A 16,610-nucleotide genomic window follows, 5' to 3' on the forward strand; every position below is an offset into this window, starting at 1 on the left:
TTTTGTCGGCAACAATATATAATAAATAGCTTTAACAAATAAAAGAAAAGCAATATGACATATTTATAAATGAATGTGTGAAGATTATATAATATTAAAACATAATACAACATAATATATAATATAATACAACATAATATAATATATAAATTATATATATTATAATCTGGCACATTTAGAAATAAATTTAGCAAGAATATATATTAATAAAAAAATATATATATTATATAATAAATAAAACATATTCTAATATAATAAACTAAAAATATAATATAATAATATAAAACATTTTGAATATAGTATAATACAATACAATACAATATAATTAATATAATATAATATAATATAATATAATATAATATAATATAATATAATATAATATAATATAATATAATATAATATAATATAATATATGTTGATTTTCCTAAAATAAATGTCTACTTTTGATATATTAGTCCACCTGCATTAACTTTAGGAAATAAATAAATAAATAAATAAATAAATAAATAAATAAATAAATAAATAAATAAATATTTAACAAAAGAAAAACATTTAGAAATAAATTTAGGAAAAATATATAATAATAAATAAAAATATAATATAAAACATTAATATAATATAAAACATTAATATAATATAATATAATATAATATAATATAATATAATATAATATAATATAATATAATATAATATAATATAATACAATGTAATGTAATGTAATATATGTTGATTTTCATCAAATAAATTTCTACTTTTGATATATTAGTCCACCTGCATTAACTTTAGGAAATTGGGCAACCCCAAATAAATAAATAAATAAATAAATAAATAAATAAATAAATAAATATTTAAATATTTTAACAAAAGAAATACATTTAGAAATAAATTTAGGAAGAATATATAATAATAAATAAAACATTAATATAAAACATTAATATAAAACATTAATATAATATAATATAATATAATATAATATAATATAATATAATATAATATAATATAATATGTTGATTTTCTTCAAATAAATTTGTACTTTTGATACATTAGTCCACCTGCGTTAACTTCAGGCTTACCCCTCTGCTGAGAAGTCCTTCTCTTTACAGATCTCCATGAGTTTGGGGGTCAGCCTGTACGCTTTCAGACACAACGAACCCTGGGCCGTCTTCAGAGGATCTACAGAGGAAGAGAACCAGACGCAAAACATGGAAGACTTTTCTGAAGACAGCAGAACAACTGAAGTGTTGAACACAGGGTGCTTGTCTAAGCTTCAGAAACAATACACATCTCTGGCAAGACCAAAAAAACCTAACAGCAATAAAGGCTTGTTTAACAACCGCATGAAAGGTCAAACTGAAGATTTAAAGTCTGAACAGATGCAGGAGATGTTAATCTACCAAGAGACTTAATCCACTGGCAGAAACCTGACATTTTGAGTCAAAAAAAGCTTTATTAATATAGAAGATGGGCAAAAGATTGGCAGTCAGCTCTACCCGTTATCTGCTATACAAAGACAGGATTTATAGAGCGATTCCCTTCTGATATGAAATGCATTTAGACATAGTGGAAAGATGATTGTCTGTCTTTTCATACGGTCTTGAAACGTCCTTAACACAAGAACTAAAGACAACTCAAGTTGATCTCAAGATCTGTCAGACACACAGAGCTGGTCTTCTTCAAGAACCCGTTGAAAAGGTGAGGAATGAATCAATATCAGGTTTGAGGATGTATTGATGCTCCACTTCTGAGCGCCATGCACAATACTTCTGCAATAATAGTGTACACAACTTGAAATGAGAATCAGACCTGCGCAGAAGAGCATAATGAGAATGGATCTGAAGTAAATCTGAGTGTCATATTCTCTCGAGTAGGTGATTATTTCGAATAAGTAATTACTTCACGACTGCTATAAAGTATGTTGTATATAATATGAATGTATGTATGAATTTAATCCGGACGTATACATTCTCCATGTTGTCATTATCATGTGACCTAGCATCGCTTCACTGTCATTCCCACAAATCCCACCATATGTGGACACTCCGTCTAATTAACAGGTTTGTTTATTTCCACTAACTAAATAAATAAATAAATAAATAAATGTTTGTTTAGAAAGGGCACGAAACAGAAATATTTTCACGCATGGTTCACTAGTGGACTTTTGAACGACTTCCTCTAATTAACGTGTTTGATTATTTCAACATCGACCCATTACCAACATAAAATCAAGCATACAGCCATAATATTTCCTAAAAACTATTTCTAAGAATTCCTTACATATCATTTGAAATGAAATAAATAAACAAACATTAATAAACAGAAGCATTTTCACTAATGTCTGACTAACTACACACTCTTTCAGCATGTTATTGCTGTATGCTTGATTTTATGTGCATAAGACTTTCTCAATTTCATACTGTATAATATTAATAATAGTGCTATAGGCAACAATTAATCGCATCCAAAATAAAAGTTTGTGTTTACAAAATATATGTGTGTGTGTGTACTGTGTATCGTTATTTTGTATTTATAAATACCCACACATGCATGTATATGTTTTTGTTTGTTTGTTTGTTTAATGTTGTAACTTTGATGTATAATTGATGTAAACATATATGCAAACTTGGCTGCCTATCTACACTACAGTAAAAGAGTGAGTCTTCTCTCCTGGTTAAATAAAGCTAATTCAAATAAAATATATTTAAGAATATATTTTTATTTATATATGAAATATTTATATATAATATAAATTATATATATATATATATATATATATATATATATATATATATATATATATATATATGAAGAGTTCAGATGCAAAAGCCTCTATCTGAAATTTTCTTCTAGAATGGTCATTTTTATCAAGCTCGTATATTTAAGTTTAAGTAATTTCACTTAAATGGCAATGAAAATTACCTATTAATTGTCACTAAAGTTAAATTACTGAACTTAAATATACAAGCTTGATAAAAATGACCATTCTAGAAGAAAATTTCAGATGGCACTTAGAGGCTTTTGCATCTGAACTCTTCATATATATATATATATATATATGTATATATACATACAGTATATACACATGCAAACATTTCTTAAATATATACATGCATACGTGTGTATTTGTATATACAAAATAATTACACACACACATATATTATGTAAACACAAACTTTTATTTTGGATGCGATTAATCGTGATTGATTGATGCCCAGCACTAATTATTAATAATAATAAATGAAAATTAATACGTGACCCTGGATCACGTCACCAGTCTCGAGTCGCACGGGTATATTTGTGGCAATAGCCAACAATACATTGTATGGGTCAAAATGATCGATTTTTCTTTTATGCCAAAAATCATTAGGATATTAAGTAAAGATCATGTTCCATGAAGATATTTTGTAAATTTCCTACCGTAAATATATAAAACATGTATTTTTGTGAGTGAATGCAGCACAATCGCCAACATAAATGAACAACTTTAAAGGAGATTTTCTCAATGTTTCCATTTTTTTGCACCCTCAGATTCCAGATTTTCAATAGTATCTCGACTAAATATTATCATATCCTGACAAACCACACATCAATGGAAAGCTTATTTATTCATGTATAAATCTCAATTTCAAAACATTGACCCATGTGACTGGTTTTGTCGTCCAAGGTCACATTTAAGAATAAGAAATGGAATTGAATTATGAATGACAGTGAATGACTTAATTTGTGATTAAACTAAAATATATTAAAAAAAAACATTTCACTAGTGGTCTCAACCCCACTAAATGTCCATTTGCATTTATCTTGTTTTTAATCCACCCAGTTGTGTCGGAGAGCCTGAAGAACACATGAACGCCGGCTCTCTGAATGCTCTCATTGTTGGTGCCCTCGCTCTCGGGGCCGGGTGGGGTTTCTGGCAGCTGAGAGGTGTCTGATATATTTTTAGTGAGGAGCGCCGGCCTGAAACCACGAGGAGGAGCTGAACAAACACTCTGATCGGGATCCACATCTGGCGAAGTCTGAGGAAACTTACAGGCAGCGTGGACCACGACCACGAGCGCTGCGGAGAACAGTTGAAGTTCTGTGTTTACGTCTCCTTTCAATCCGAGTGTAATCTGAGATCGCTTCAGTGAGGAGGGCGAATGCAAGTTTTGTTTGTGTGAGTTTAAGGGAAACGGATCTGAACTTTTCATTACACCTTGAATAGTCATGATTCAAGTGCACTAATCACAGCTTTCCTGTTGCTCAAACGGTAGAGCGCCGGCGCTTGCAACGTCAAGCTCATGGGTTTGATTCCCAGGGAAAGCAAGAAAATGTAAATGTGTAACTTGAAATGCAATGTAAGTCGCTTTGGATAAAAAGCGTCTGCCAAATGCATGTAAATTACAGTTAGGGTCACTTTGTGACAACAATGTGCCATATCTTTATGTTGTCATGTGTGGATGCACCGTAAGGTTTGCTAATTAATTTCATTGTATAATGCATGCAATGACAATTAAAGGAAATGAATTGAATTGTAAAAGCAGCTGGTCTGACGGTTCCTGGGATCGGTGTGGTCTGTGCTGGAGGATCCGGGTGTCCGGGTCCTGAATCCACTCCTGAAGACACACATCAGCTCTGCGATAGCAGGCTAAATAAACACGGGGAGGAAACCCTGTCTAGACGAGGCTGATACACACACCAGCCTCTGTTTACACAAGAGGAACGCGGTCCACAGCCAACGGATGGAGAGAGAGAGAGAGAGAGAGAGAGAGCGAGAGAGAGGGGGGGGGAGAGAGAGAGAGAGAGAGAGAGAGGGAGAGAGCGAGAGAGAGAGGGAGAGAGGGAGAGAGGGAGAGGGAGAGAGGGAGAGGGAGAGAGGGAGAGAGAGAGAGGCAGTGCAGTAGGAAAGAAGTGTGTGTGTGTGTGTGTGTGTGTGTGTGTGTGTGTGTGTGTGTGTGTGTGTGTGTGTGTGTGTGTGTGTGTGTGAGATAGAAAGATAGAAAAATAGATGGAAAGAATAGATAGATAGATAGATAGATAGATAGATAGATAGATAGATAGATGATAGATAGATAGATAGATAGATAGATAGATAGATAGATAGATAGATAGATAGATAGATAGATAGATAGATAGATAGATAGATAGATAGATAGATAGATAGATAGATAGATAGATAGATAGATGGATGGATGGATGGATGGATGGTCCAAATTGACTTTAAATGGTTAAAACATCTCCAGCATTTTCAGAAAATGTTTTAGTTTTATTCTGATATATGTTTTGTCTGTATATATACACATTTATTTGATAAAAAAACAACAGTAAAACAGCAATATTGTGAAATATCTTTCAGCATCATTACTCCAGTCTTCAGTGTCACATGATCCTTCAGAAATCACTCTAATATGATGATTTGCAGCTCAAGAAACATTTCTGATTATTATCAATGTTAATAAATGCTTCATATTTTTGTGGACCATTTTTTCCCCAGGATTCTTTGATAAATAGAAAGTTCAAAACTTGCATATTTGAAATAGAATTTTTTTGCAACAAAATAAAAATTCTTTACTTTCACTTTTGATCAATGTAATAATGTGCTCTTGCAACAAACAAAAAAAAAAAAAACAATTCTTTGATAAATTCGGATCTGGTTGTATAGTATGAGCTGAGTGACAGAGAGCCGTACCGTATATGAGCACGACGGACTCCTCGATGGCGTGCTGGTAACTGAACTGAGAGTCCAGGAGAGCCCGGCTCACGAATGACCCGTAGAAGGTGGACTGGTACCACCCCACGTGAAGATGATCGATGTTCACGTGACGCAAGCTCCTCATCATCTCCATCTGATACTGAACTACAGGAGAAGACACAGAAAACATACGGGTGAGAGAAGGCTCGAGTCTCATTCTGAGGATGAAGAACATGCAGACCCTGAGAGGAAACTCTCTCTCAGATCAAATCACGGGTTCATTATCAGTTGTCGAGCCGTTAAGGGTCGGGATTCGACTCGGTCTGGGGAACGATATTCCACCAATGTGGGTTTTTAGCTGTGAATATCAATATTGTCTAATTGAAGATTATGATATTTTGCCCCAATATGCAATTGCTGTGAATATGAAAATCATTATGCAAAAACAAATACTAGAACATTAAAATAAAGTAAGAATACTTAATTATGAATACACCACTAAAAAATAAATAAAGCAAAGACAATGTTTTTGGTTATTACAGTGCAAAAAAATATATTATTATTCTTAATTGATATCTTTGTTTCCAAGTAAAACAAGCTTAAAACATGATAATAATAATAATAATAATAATAAGCAATAATTTAAATTAATTATATCTATATATATATATGTAATTAATAATTATTTCAATTATATATATATATATATATATATATATATATTTCAATTATATATATATATATATATATATATATATATATATATATGTAATCAATACTTATTTAAATTATATATATCATTATTAAATGACTATAATAACTACTGATAATTACATTATTAATATTGTTATTAAGCATGCTTAAAAACAACTTTATCTGAGAAACAAAATTACAATAAAAAAAAATTATATTCTATATAAGTATAAATAATGTCAGAAATTAATTTCAGAAATGAAATAAATTAAGTGAATTTTAGCTTCACTGCCAGACCATGGTAAATGTTGAAGAAAAGCTCTGTCGATATCCTCTTGAACTATTCTTTTAAAATCCATATTCACAATTTAGCACATTAATATTTGGATGTCTTCATATTCAGAAGGATTTTAAGATTACGTTAGGATAAGTAAGGACAAACAAAGGTAATCTTATTTAAATCCACAAATAATTAAACAGCAAATCTAGCAAATGCATGAAAAACTTTTTAGTGAATTGATAATAAACTTTGTAATATTTCTCCCAAACAAAAGTGTAAAGTCATGCATGCCTCGTATACAACGTATGTGTGTAAAAGAGCATGCACAGCATGTGCTTTAATGTTAGTAAAAAGAAGTTATTGACAAGCGTGAGTCCTGAAACACTCTCACAAAGGGCATGTTGCACAGGTCTAAGAAGACATGATAAAAATGTTGATAATAATCGTGCATTTGTGCATTTATGGAGCACTGGGATTCCCGTCAACCCTGGAAACTTCCAGCCAAAGACAGCCAATGACTACAGATAGCGATAACTGTACAAACACAGACACATTCACTCCTCGGCTGAGCCGGACAACAGTTTCCATCTCGCATGCCAAGAGTCCTGACGTCCTGAAACACTCCCTCTGACAATCCAAAGGCCATTCGGTTTCATCCCGAATGCAAAAGGGAGATAGCATGATTATTAACAGAGGACGAGCACAACAAGGGTCTTCGTTTTATTACAAGAGCCCGAGAGTCTCGTAAGATGCATTCAATAAGAAGCGCTTCTCTCTCTCGTGAGAAAACATCTGCGATAGGAAGACTAGCCGTAGGACGGAAGGCAACAGAAAGAATTAAAGTAATCAAATGCTTGATCCTTTGGGGCGAGCACATCTCTGAGAGGAAATGTGTGTGAGAAGAAGAGGGACCAAAACAAACGACTGGATACTTCAAAAAGCAGCGTGCATTCCAGCGCTCGGCCAAACCAGATTCTGCAAGGACAAATGAGTTGCATTGCATGAGAATAAAAAAACGATGTAAAATGCACAAACCCAAACCCCCTAAAACACTTGAAACAACAACACAAAAAACAAGATAATGAGAGTCTAGCTGATGGCATCCTGTAATTAAATGGATTTTCATATGGAAAAAAACAACACTCTAAAAAAAATATATAAAACAAGGCCAAACCCACCGATTTTTTTATGCACGATGCGAGACCTCCTTAACTTTCTGACTTCTTCTGTGGACACTTCAAATGTTGTGGTTTCGAAACAGAAAAACAAGCAGATGCTGTAGACGCCTCCGTCTCTAAACGCTAATGTTAAAGCGAGTGCTACTAAAAACAGAGAAGAGTGAAATTAAACAGCACAACATCAGCGTCACCCTCCTTCACCCAAAGGTCAAAACTGAGAGCGTAATGGCTTTTGCTCGTACTTGAATCGCTGCGGCTTGTTGTGGAGAAATGTGCTTTTCTCTAAGCAACCAAACGTACAATTTCCACCTAGCAAAAAAAAATAGACAAGAATATAATAGTCTCAACTTTAGCGTGGGCAAGCAATCACTCAACACACTCGAAACATGTTAGCGATCTAACAGAAAAGCCCTATTATAGAGATTTACTTCTGAAAAATGTCATTTTTACTCATGCATTTTGTATCCAAATTAACCAAAAAGAAACCCAATGTACTTTTCAATCCTTTCTTTCACGGGAACAACCCGACATGTTTTATATTTCTCCTATATCATCTACAACTGTGGTCATTTAAAAGTAACCATAACACGACCTCAAACGAAATGACTCAACGAAAGTAATAAAGAAAGAGAACAGACCCAGCGTGAGTCAGCTGACAGCTCACCATGTGACTGTTTCTAATGTCTCAAAGGCGTATAAATATATATATAAATTTATATATATACATTTAAAACAGGCCTGCGTTGTGTTAATCGGCTCATGAGCTCACATAGGCCCCGTCCCAAATGGCACCCCAGTTTACACTTTGTTTGAAGCATGGCCTGCTGGGTAATCGTCCAGTGTAAAAGGGCACATCGTGCCTTTCGTGAGCACCTTAAAATGTCAAACGGGACACCCCATGGCCACAAACACACATCAAGAGCAGCATTTGGGACGGGGACCAGAGGCATTCTGGGATAGACGTGAATGCAGAAAGGACTTTTATTTTAGAAACCGATGAAAAGCATCATAATGGCAAAATCTGTAGATCAAGGAACTATTTTTTCCTGTATAAAATCTAAGTTTTTTTTTAATGATAATTTGTGATAAATCTTCAATGATTATAAACAAATGAATTAAGATTAATACAATATTTATTGGCTGAATAAAATGTTAAAATGTGCAAAATGAACTTGTTTTTCCTCAATAAAATAGAACATTTTAAATGATAATTGGTGATAAATAGCTAAGGATTATTAGCAAATGAGTAATGATTATTAATAAAATATTCATTGACTGAATAAAATGTTTAAATGTGCAAAATGAACCTGTTTTTTTTTTTTGTAGAACATTTTGATTGATAATTAGTTATTAGCAAATGAATAATGATTATTAATAAAACATTTATTGGCTGAATAAAATGTTCAAAATTAATCTGTTTTTTTTTCTCAATAAAACAAATATTTTGAATAATAATTAGCAATAAATGTTCAATGATTATTAGCAAATGAATAATGATTATTAATAAAACACTTATCAGCTGAATAATATGTTCAAAATGTGTAAAATTAACCTGTTTTTTTAAACAGAACATTCTGAATGATAAATCGTGATAAATATTCAATAATCATCAACAAATTAACAAAGTTTATTAATAAAACATTTATAGGCTGAATGAAATAGGCTGAACTTGTTTTTCCTCAATAAAATAGAACATTTTAAATGATAACTGGTGATAAATAGCTAAGGATTATTAGCAAATGAGTAATGATTATTAATAAAACATTTATAGGCTGAATAAAATGCGCAAAATGTGCAAAATAAACTTGTTTTTCCTCAATAAAATAGAACATTTTAAATGATAATTGGTGATAAACAGCTAAGGATTATTAGCAAATGAATAATGATTATTAATAAAACATTTATAGGCTGAATAAAATGTTAAAAATTTGCAAAATAAACTTGTTTTTCCTCAATAAAATAAAACATTTTAAATGATAATTGGTGATAAACAGCTAAGGATTATTAGCAAATGAGTAATGATTATTAATAAAACATTTATAGGCTGAATAAAATGTGCAAAATGTGCAAAATGAACTTGTTTTTCCTCAATAAAATAAAACATTTTAAATGATAATTGGTGATAAATAGCTAAGGATTATTAGCAAATGAATAATGATTATTAATAAAACATTTATAGGCTGAATAAAATGTTAAAAATTTGCAAAATAAACTTGTTTTTCCTCAATAAAATAAAACATTTTAAATGATAATTGGTGATAAATAGCTAAGGATTATTAGCAAATGAGTAATAATGGCACTAATTGCTCTTTTTCCCACAGATGTCCAGGATAAATAAATAAATAAATAAATAAATGTGTCCGGCTCCTGGAGCGCTAATGGGAGTCTCCATCTCACTCTTGATCGGTCTTCATCTCTTGGTCCTGTTCTTCATTTTCTGGTACAAGGCTCCTGTGTCACAGACTTGAGAGATAGATTCAGACAGTGACAGCTTGTCAGGTCTCCGTGACAGACCCACTTCTGCACTCAAAACGCATGCAAATTAAAGATTCACCCAGAAGCAAAACATTCAAGGAATGCAACAGTATTACATTTCTGAATAATGCCCATATTATTTTCATATTATTTTACGCCACAGTAAAATTCTATACTATTTAGTCCAAATAAATTAAAAATAAAATGCAATGCAAATAAAAAATAAATTCAAAAATACAAATAAAGAATAATATATACTCCTTTTCTAAGTTTGGAGTCGGTATGATTTTTTTAATTTACTTTATTTTTTTATTTTTTTAAAGAAGTCTCATTAAGATGCTGCACCAAGGCCGCATTTATTTAGTCAAAAATACAATGAAAACATTAATATTGTGAAAAATTACAATTATTGAATTATTGATATTAAGTGAGCATTAGATGGCGGCAAAGGTAAATGTAAAAAGGTAAAATGAAAAGAAAAATAAAGAAATTTGCATGCACAATTAAATATCCAATATCACCTGATATCATAAAATAAATAAAAACTCTAATATCAACAACTGATATGATATCGATCTGTAGAAAATTCTGCCAGCATTTACTCTCCCTTGTGTCGTTTGAAATGCATTATGTATTTCTGTGGAACGCAAAAGGAAATGTTATAAGGAAATGCTCTTTCAAGGGCTTTCAAGATTCATAAAGCCTCTTTTCTGCAACCTTTCTTGTTTTCATGATGGATATACGCATGAGCTGTTCAAATAAGTTATAGATTAGGCTCACATACTTGAAATTTCAATGAGACTATACGTTTCCATATCGCATTCAACTCATTAGAATGAACAGGCAAGGGTTTCTGATTCTTCACTTCTTCACTGAAGATCAGAGCTTAAACACCTTGACCTTCTCTTCAGGCTTTTTTCTTGAGCCTGCAAGCTAACGTCACAACATCCGTTCAGTGTTGACTGTGTACTATGTTTATCCTATTGATGAGAACATTCAGAAATAGCAGACATGTCACAGCTGAGCTCATACCTGCACGTTGCACCAATCTACACAAGGATGTAAAGCAGTAAAAGTTAAAAATAATAAAGCCCAGAAAGCTGGGTTCAGGCGTAGAGCAATGGCGCCATCTAGTGTGAGCTTTCCCTGCCCAGTGCTGATTAAAGCAGAACCTCCACGATCTGCAGAGGCAATCACATGTAAACACACAAACAAGCAAGTAATCAGTGGGGCAAATAAAACAAACAAGCGTGCTACTGGTTTCCATAATTCATAAAATACAGCATAAATTGAATTTTGATCAATCAAGAGACATTCCAGGCTGTTTGTGTAAGGTCTTAAGCTTGTCAAGGCCTGTAAAAGTCAAAGACAGTGTCAATACGTCCCCAGCGTTTAATAGCATGATGTCCTGAGGCCTTTCTCTCTGCTAGGCTGAACTAAGCTGTCGAAACCCCTTCAGCGCTCGCTGTATCTCTCTTTCTCCGTTACTCCCTGCCTCCTAATTACACCAGAGGAATCATGTACAGCACATCACAAGCCCCGCCCACCTGTCAATCATATTTCTGCTGAGCAGCGAGGAGATGGAGACGGAAAGAGAGATAAAGGAGATCAACACCTCCAACTCTTTCTCTTTCACATCACACATTTATTGTTTTGATTCAATATTATACCAGGGTTATTATAGCAAACTAAAACCATAAAAACAAATGTTTGATATGCAATAAAATAAATAATATATATATATTATTTATATATTAATATATAATATATATATTAATATATATATGTATATATGTATATATATGTATATATATATATATATGTATATATATATATATATGTATGTATATATATATATATGTATGTATATATATATATGTATGTATATATATATGTATGTATATATATATGTATGTATATATATATATATGTATATATATATATATGTATATATATATATGTATATATATATATGTATATATATATATATATATATATATGCATATGCACAGCTATAGATTAAAAGCAGGGATGGGCAGGAAGGCTAGAAGGTTCATATCAAATGTGCCTATTAATTTATTCAAAATACATTAAAAATGCAATTCATAAACAATTCATAAAGTCTGGGGTTGGTAACATATTTTTTAATGTTTTTATAATAAGTCTCTTCTGCTCACCAAGGCTGCATTTACTTGATCCAAAGTAGATCAGTAGAAATAATATTGTGAAATAATATTACAAAATGAAAATAACTGTGTTCTACATGAAAATATTGTAAAATGTAATTTATTCCTGTGATCAAAGCTGAATTTTCAGCATCATTACTCCAGTTTCAGTGTCACATGATCCTTCAGAAACCATTCTAATATGATGATTTGATGATCAAGAAACATTTATGATTATTATCAGTGTTGAAAACAGTTGTGCTGATTCATATTTTTGTAGAAACCATGATACTTTGATGAATAGAAAGTACCAAAATAAACAGCACTGATTTGAAATAGAAATCTTTGTAATAATGTAAAAAAAACATCTATTTTAGCTAAATTTCTTCACTGAAAATTTAATCATTGGAAATCTTTGCTCACCAAATTAAAGTCATACAGTCAAAGCACTATGCATAAAAAAAAAAACAGCAAATGGTATCATAAGTTGCTTAAAATATCAAAAAAATGTCCCTTTTTTATGACAGGCAGGGTAAAATCGGGTTGTAAAATTTTATGTGGTGTGATTGCCCATATATATGAATCAACAAATTCATGTTTTTTAAAAAATATATATTTTTTAAGACATGTATTATGTACACTCACATGTATTATGTACACTCACGTAAAAGGCATTTTTCAAAACCTTAACAGGAATACAAATAGTGCATTTCCCTAAAATAGGAACTGGAGAGATCCAGGCTGTACGGAAGTCTGATTCCCCGATGTTAAAGAGATAACCTGAAGCTGATGTCTAGCCGAGCGCGACCAAAGTGAGCCTCAGCGAGAAGCTCGTATCCATCACTTAGTTGCCGCTTTCTGTCAGACGCCCTATTTTATGACACAAGGGGTCCCACAAAAATAATGTGGTGAATCACACACAGCACACAGTGTTCCAGTGCTAGTGAACAGCCTGTGGTGAGGAAGGCAGGGAGGATCCCTGTGGCGATAAACCCGGTTCTTTGGAGAACTTTGGGCCCTTAAAGTCAGCCAACTCATGTTAAGGCCAAAAACAGTCAGTCAGAACCCTTGGAGAACACAAACTAGGGTTGGGTGGACGCAAGAGTGCCCCAGAAACAGGGCGTTTTAATGCCAGGAATCACTAGAAAGTTCCCAGAACAAGCTATTAAAGCCCTGAATAAAGTCTTGGACAGCTTACAAAAAAACTCAAATACTCTTAAAGGCCTTTTAAAGTTTTTGGTGTGTTTTGCACCATGGGCACTAGCCGGACCCCTTTCTTGATGATTGATCATGATTGATATTCAAAATGGTAAGCAATGGTCTTTTTGAATGACGAATAAAGACTATTAATTCCTGCCTTCACAAATAATTACACAGAAACATTTTAAAGACACACACATCATGACATTTTAAAGTAGAAAGACTGAAATAGTCATGAGCCATTTTATAGTTCGATTGAACTCCTCATAATTAATGACCTTCATTATTGAACTCAACTGAATCAACACTGAACTGACTTTAGCTGAATAATGACACGATTGTCTTTTTGTAAAGCTGCTTTACAGCAGAACTGAATTCTGTTTGAATCATTGATCATTACTTTCCTGTTTATCACTGTAAAGCTGCTTTGAAACAAACCGTATAGTGAAAAACACTACATATACATATATATATATATATATATGTTACGACCTGTGTTTATGTAGCCTATTGTTTTTCTATTTTTTTCTGTGTTCCTCTTCTCTTCCTTGTTTTGTCTGATTTCAAACAGGTTGTCCAATGATGGGCTGTAAGAAAGCCATTGGTTGTCCAGTCGGGGCGTGGTCTTTATAAGGACGCTGCTGGAGCTCATTGTTGGTTCGGTCGTACTCGGGTTGAGAGCTCTGGCCGATGATCAAATTTGAATGTATTAATTATGTTAACTAGTTCAAGTGAATGTGCAAACTTTTGTAACATCTGAAACCATTTCCCTTTGTCTAAGCAACATGTCGTAAAAAGTGTGGAGCGTAGGGGTGTCCTGCCTTGTTTATTTTGGAATTGGTTTGAGCTCTGTTTTTGGCAGGGAGTTAGGTAAGTTAAATGTATTTTCTTTTGTTATTGGATTAGGTTATTCATTTATTCATTCTATTTTTTTTAGATTGTTTTGTTTGTTATTTTGGCTTTTGGGACACCCTGAAGAGATGCTCTTTATTTCACTTGTTATTCTTTAATAAATTTGTTACTTTTTCTGCTTAGATTTTGTGTATGTGTTTGATTATCGACCGGACTGATTCGTTGCTGGGATTCCATTTCCACAACCCAACATTATTTATTACGCCTTTTTAGTGTTTTTATATTCCCCTAGAGTCGGGGCGTAATATATATATACAGTGAGGAAAATAAGTATTTGAACACCCTGCTATTTTGCAAGTTCTCCCACTTGGAAATCATGGAGGGGTCTGAAATTGTCATCGTAGGTGCATGTCCACTGTGAGAGACATAATCTAAAAAACAAAATCCAGAAATCACAATGTATGATTTTTTAACTATTTATTTGTATGATACAGCTGCAAATAAGTATTTGAACACCTGTCTATCAGCTAGAATTCTGACCCTCAAAGACCTGTTAGTCTGCCTTTAAAATGTCCACCTCCACTCCATTTATTATCCTAAATTAGATGCACCTGTTTGAGGTCATTAGCTGCATAAAGACACCTGTCCACCCCATACAATCAGTAAGAATCCAACTACTAACATGGCCAAGACCAAAGAGCTGTCCAAAGACACTAGAGACAAAATTGTACACCTCCACAAGGCTGGAAAGGGCTACGGGGAAATTGCCAAGCAGCTTGGTGAAAAAAGGTCCACTGTTGGAGCAATCATTAGAAAATGGAAGAAGCTAAACATGACTGTCAATCTCCCTCGGACTGGGGCTCCATGCAAGATCTCAACTCGTGGGGTCTCAATGATCCTAAGAAAGGTGAGAAATCAGCCCAGAACTACACGGGAGGAGCTGGTCAATGACCTGAAAAGAGCTGGGACCACCGTTTCCAAGGTTACTGTTGGTAATACACTAAGACGTCATGGTTTGAAATCATGCATGGCACGGAAGGTTCCCCTGCTTAAACCAGCACATGTCAAGGCCCGTCTTAAGTTTGCCAATGACCATTTGGATGATCCAGATGAGTCATGGGAGAAAGTCATGTGGTCAGATGAGACCAAAATAGAACTTTTTGGTCATAATTCCACTAAACGTGTTTGGAGGAAGAAGAATGATGAGTACCATCCCAAGAACACCATCCCTACTGTGAAGCATGGGGGTGGTAGCATCATGCTTTGGGGGTGTTTTTCTGCACATGGGACAGGGCGACTGCACTGTATTAAGGAGAGGATGACCGGGGCCATGTATTGCGAGATTTTGGGGAACAACCTCCTTCCCTCAGTTAGAGCATTGAAGATGGGTCGAGGCTGGGTCTTCCAACATGACAATGACCCGAAGCACACAGCCAGGATAACCAAGGAGTGGCTCTGTAAGAAGCATATAAAGGTTCTGGCGTGGCCTAGCCAGTCTCCAGACCTAAACCCAATAGAGAATCTTTGGAGGGAGCTCAAACTCCGTGTTTCTCAGCGACAGCCCAGAAACCTGACTGATCTAGAGAAGATCTGTGTGGAGGAGTGGGCCAAAATCCCTCCTGCAGTGTGTGCAAACCTGGTGAAAAACTACAGGAAACGTTTGACCTCTGTAATTGCAAACAAAGGCTACTGTACCAAATATTAACATTGATTTTCTCAGGTGTTCAAATACTTATTTGCAGCTGTATCATACAAATAAATAGTTAAAAAAATCATAAATTGTGATTTCTGGATTTTTTTTTTTAGATTATGTCTCTCACAGTGGACATGCACCTACGATGACAATTTCAGACCCCTCCATGATTTCTAAGTGGGAGAACTTGCAAAATAGCAGGGTGTTCAAATACTTATTTTCCTCACTGTATATACACAAAGTAGGGATGCACCGATATGACAATTTTGGCCGATACCAATAACCAATAATTCTTTATATTTGAAAGCCGATAACCGATATATTGGCCGATAAATCTGAATCAAAAATTGTATATAATATTTGAGAGCCTGATTACAAAAACAAAAGTCTCATCAGCCATGTCCTA

General features: G+C 33.5%; 1 protein-coding gene across 1 annotated transcript in view; it reads right to left on the bottom strand.

Moving 5' to 3' along the window:
• The window catches only part of eif3hb (eukaryotic translation initiation factor 3, subunit H, b), an 80,198-nt gene that overhangs the window by 24,283 nt on the left and 39,305 nt on the right, over positions 1–16,610 (bottom strand). The window contains exons 3-4 of the mRNA XM_084130247.1: positions 5,666–5,833; positions 1,074–1,173 (exon numbers count right to left, since the gene is read on the bottom strand). Coding sequence (XP_083986373.1) covers positions 1,074–1,173; positions 5,666–5,833 — 268 coding nt within the window. The remainder of the gene's footprint in view (positions 1–1,073; positions 1,174–5,665; positions 5,834–16,610) is intronic.

The sequence above is a fragment of the Abramis brama genome, assembly GCF_963993115.1.
Source record: "Abramis brama genome assembly, chromosome: 12".
Lineage (NCBI taxonomy): Eukaryota > Metazoa > Chordata > Actinopteri > Cypriniformes > Leuciscidae > Abramis > Abramis brama.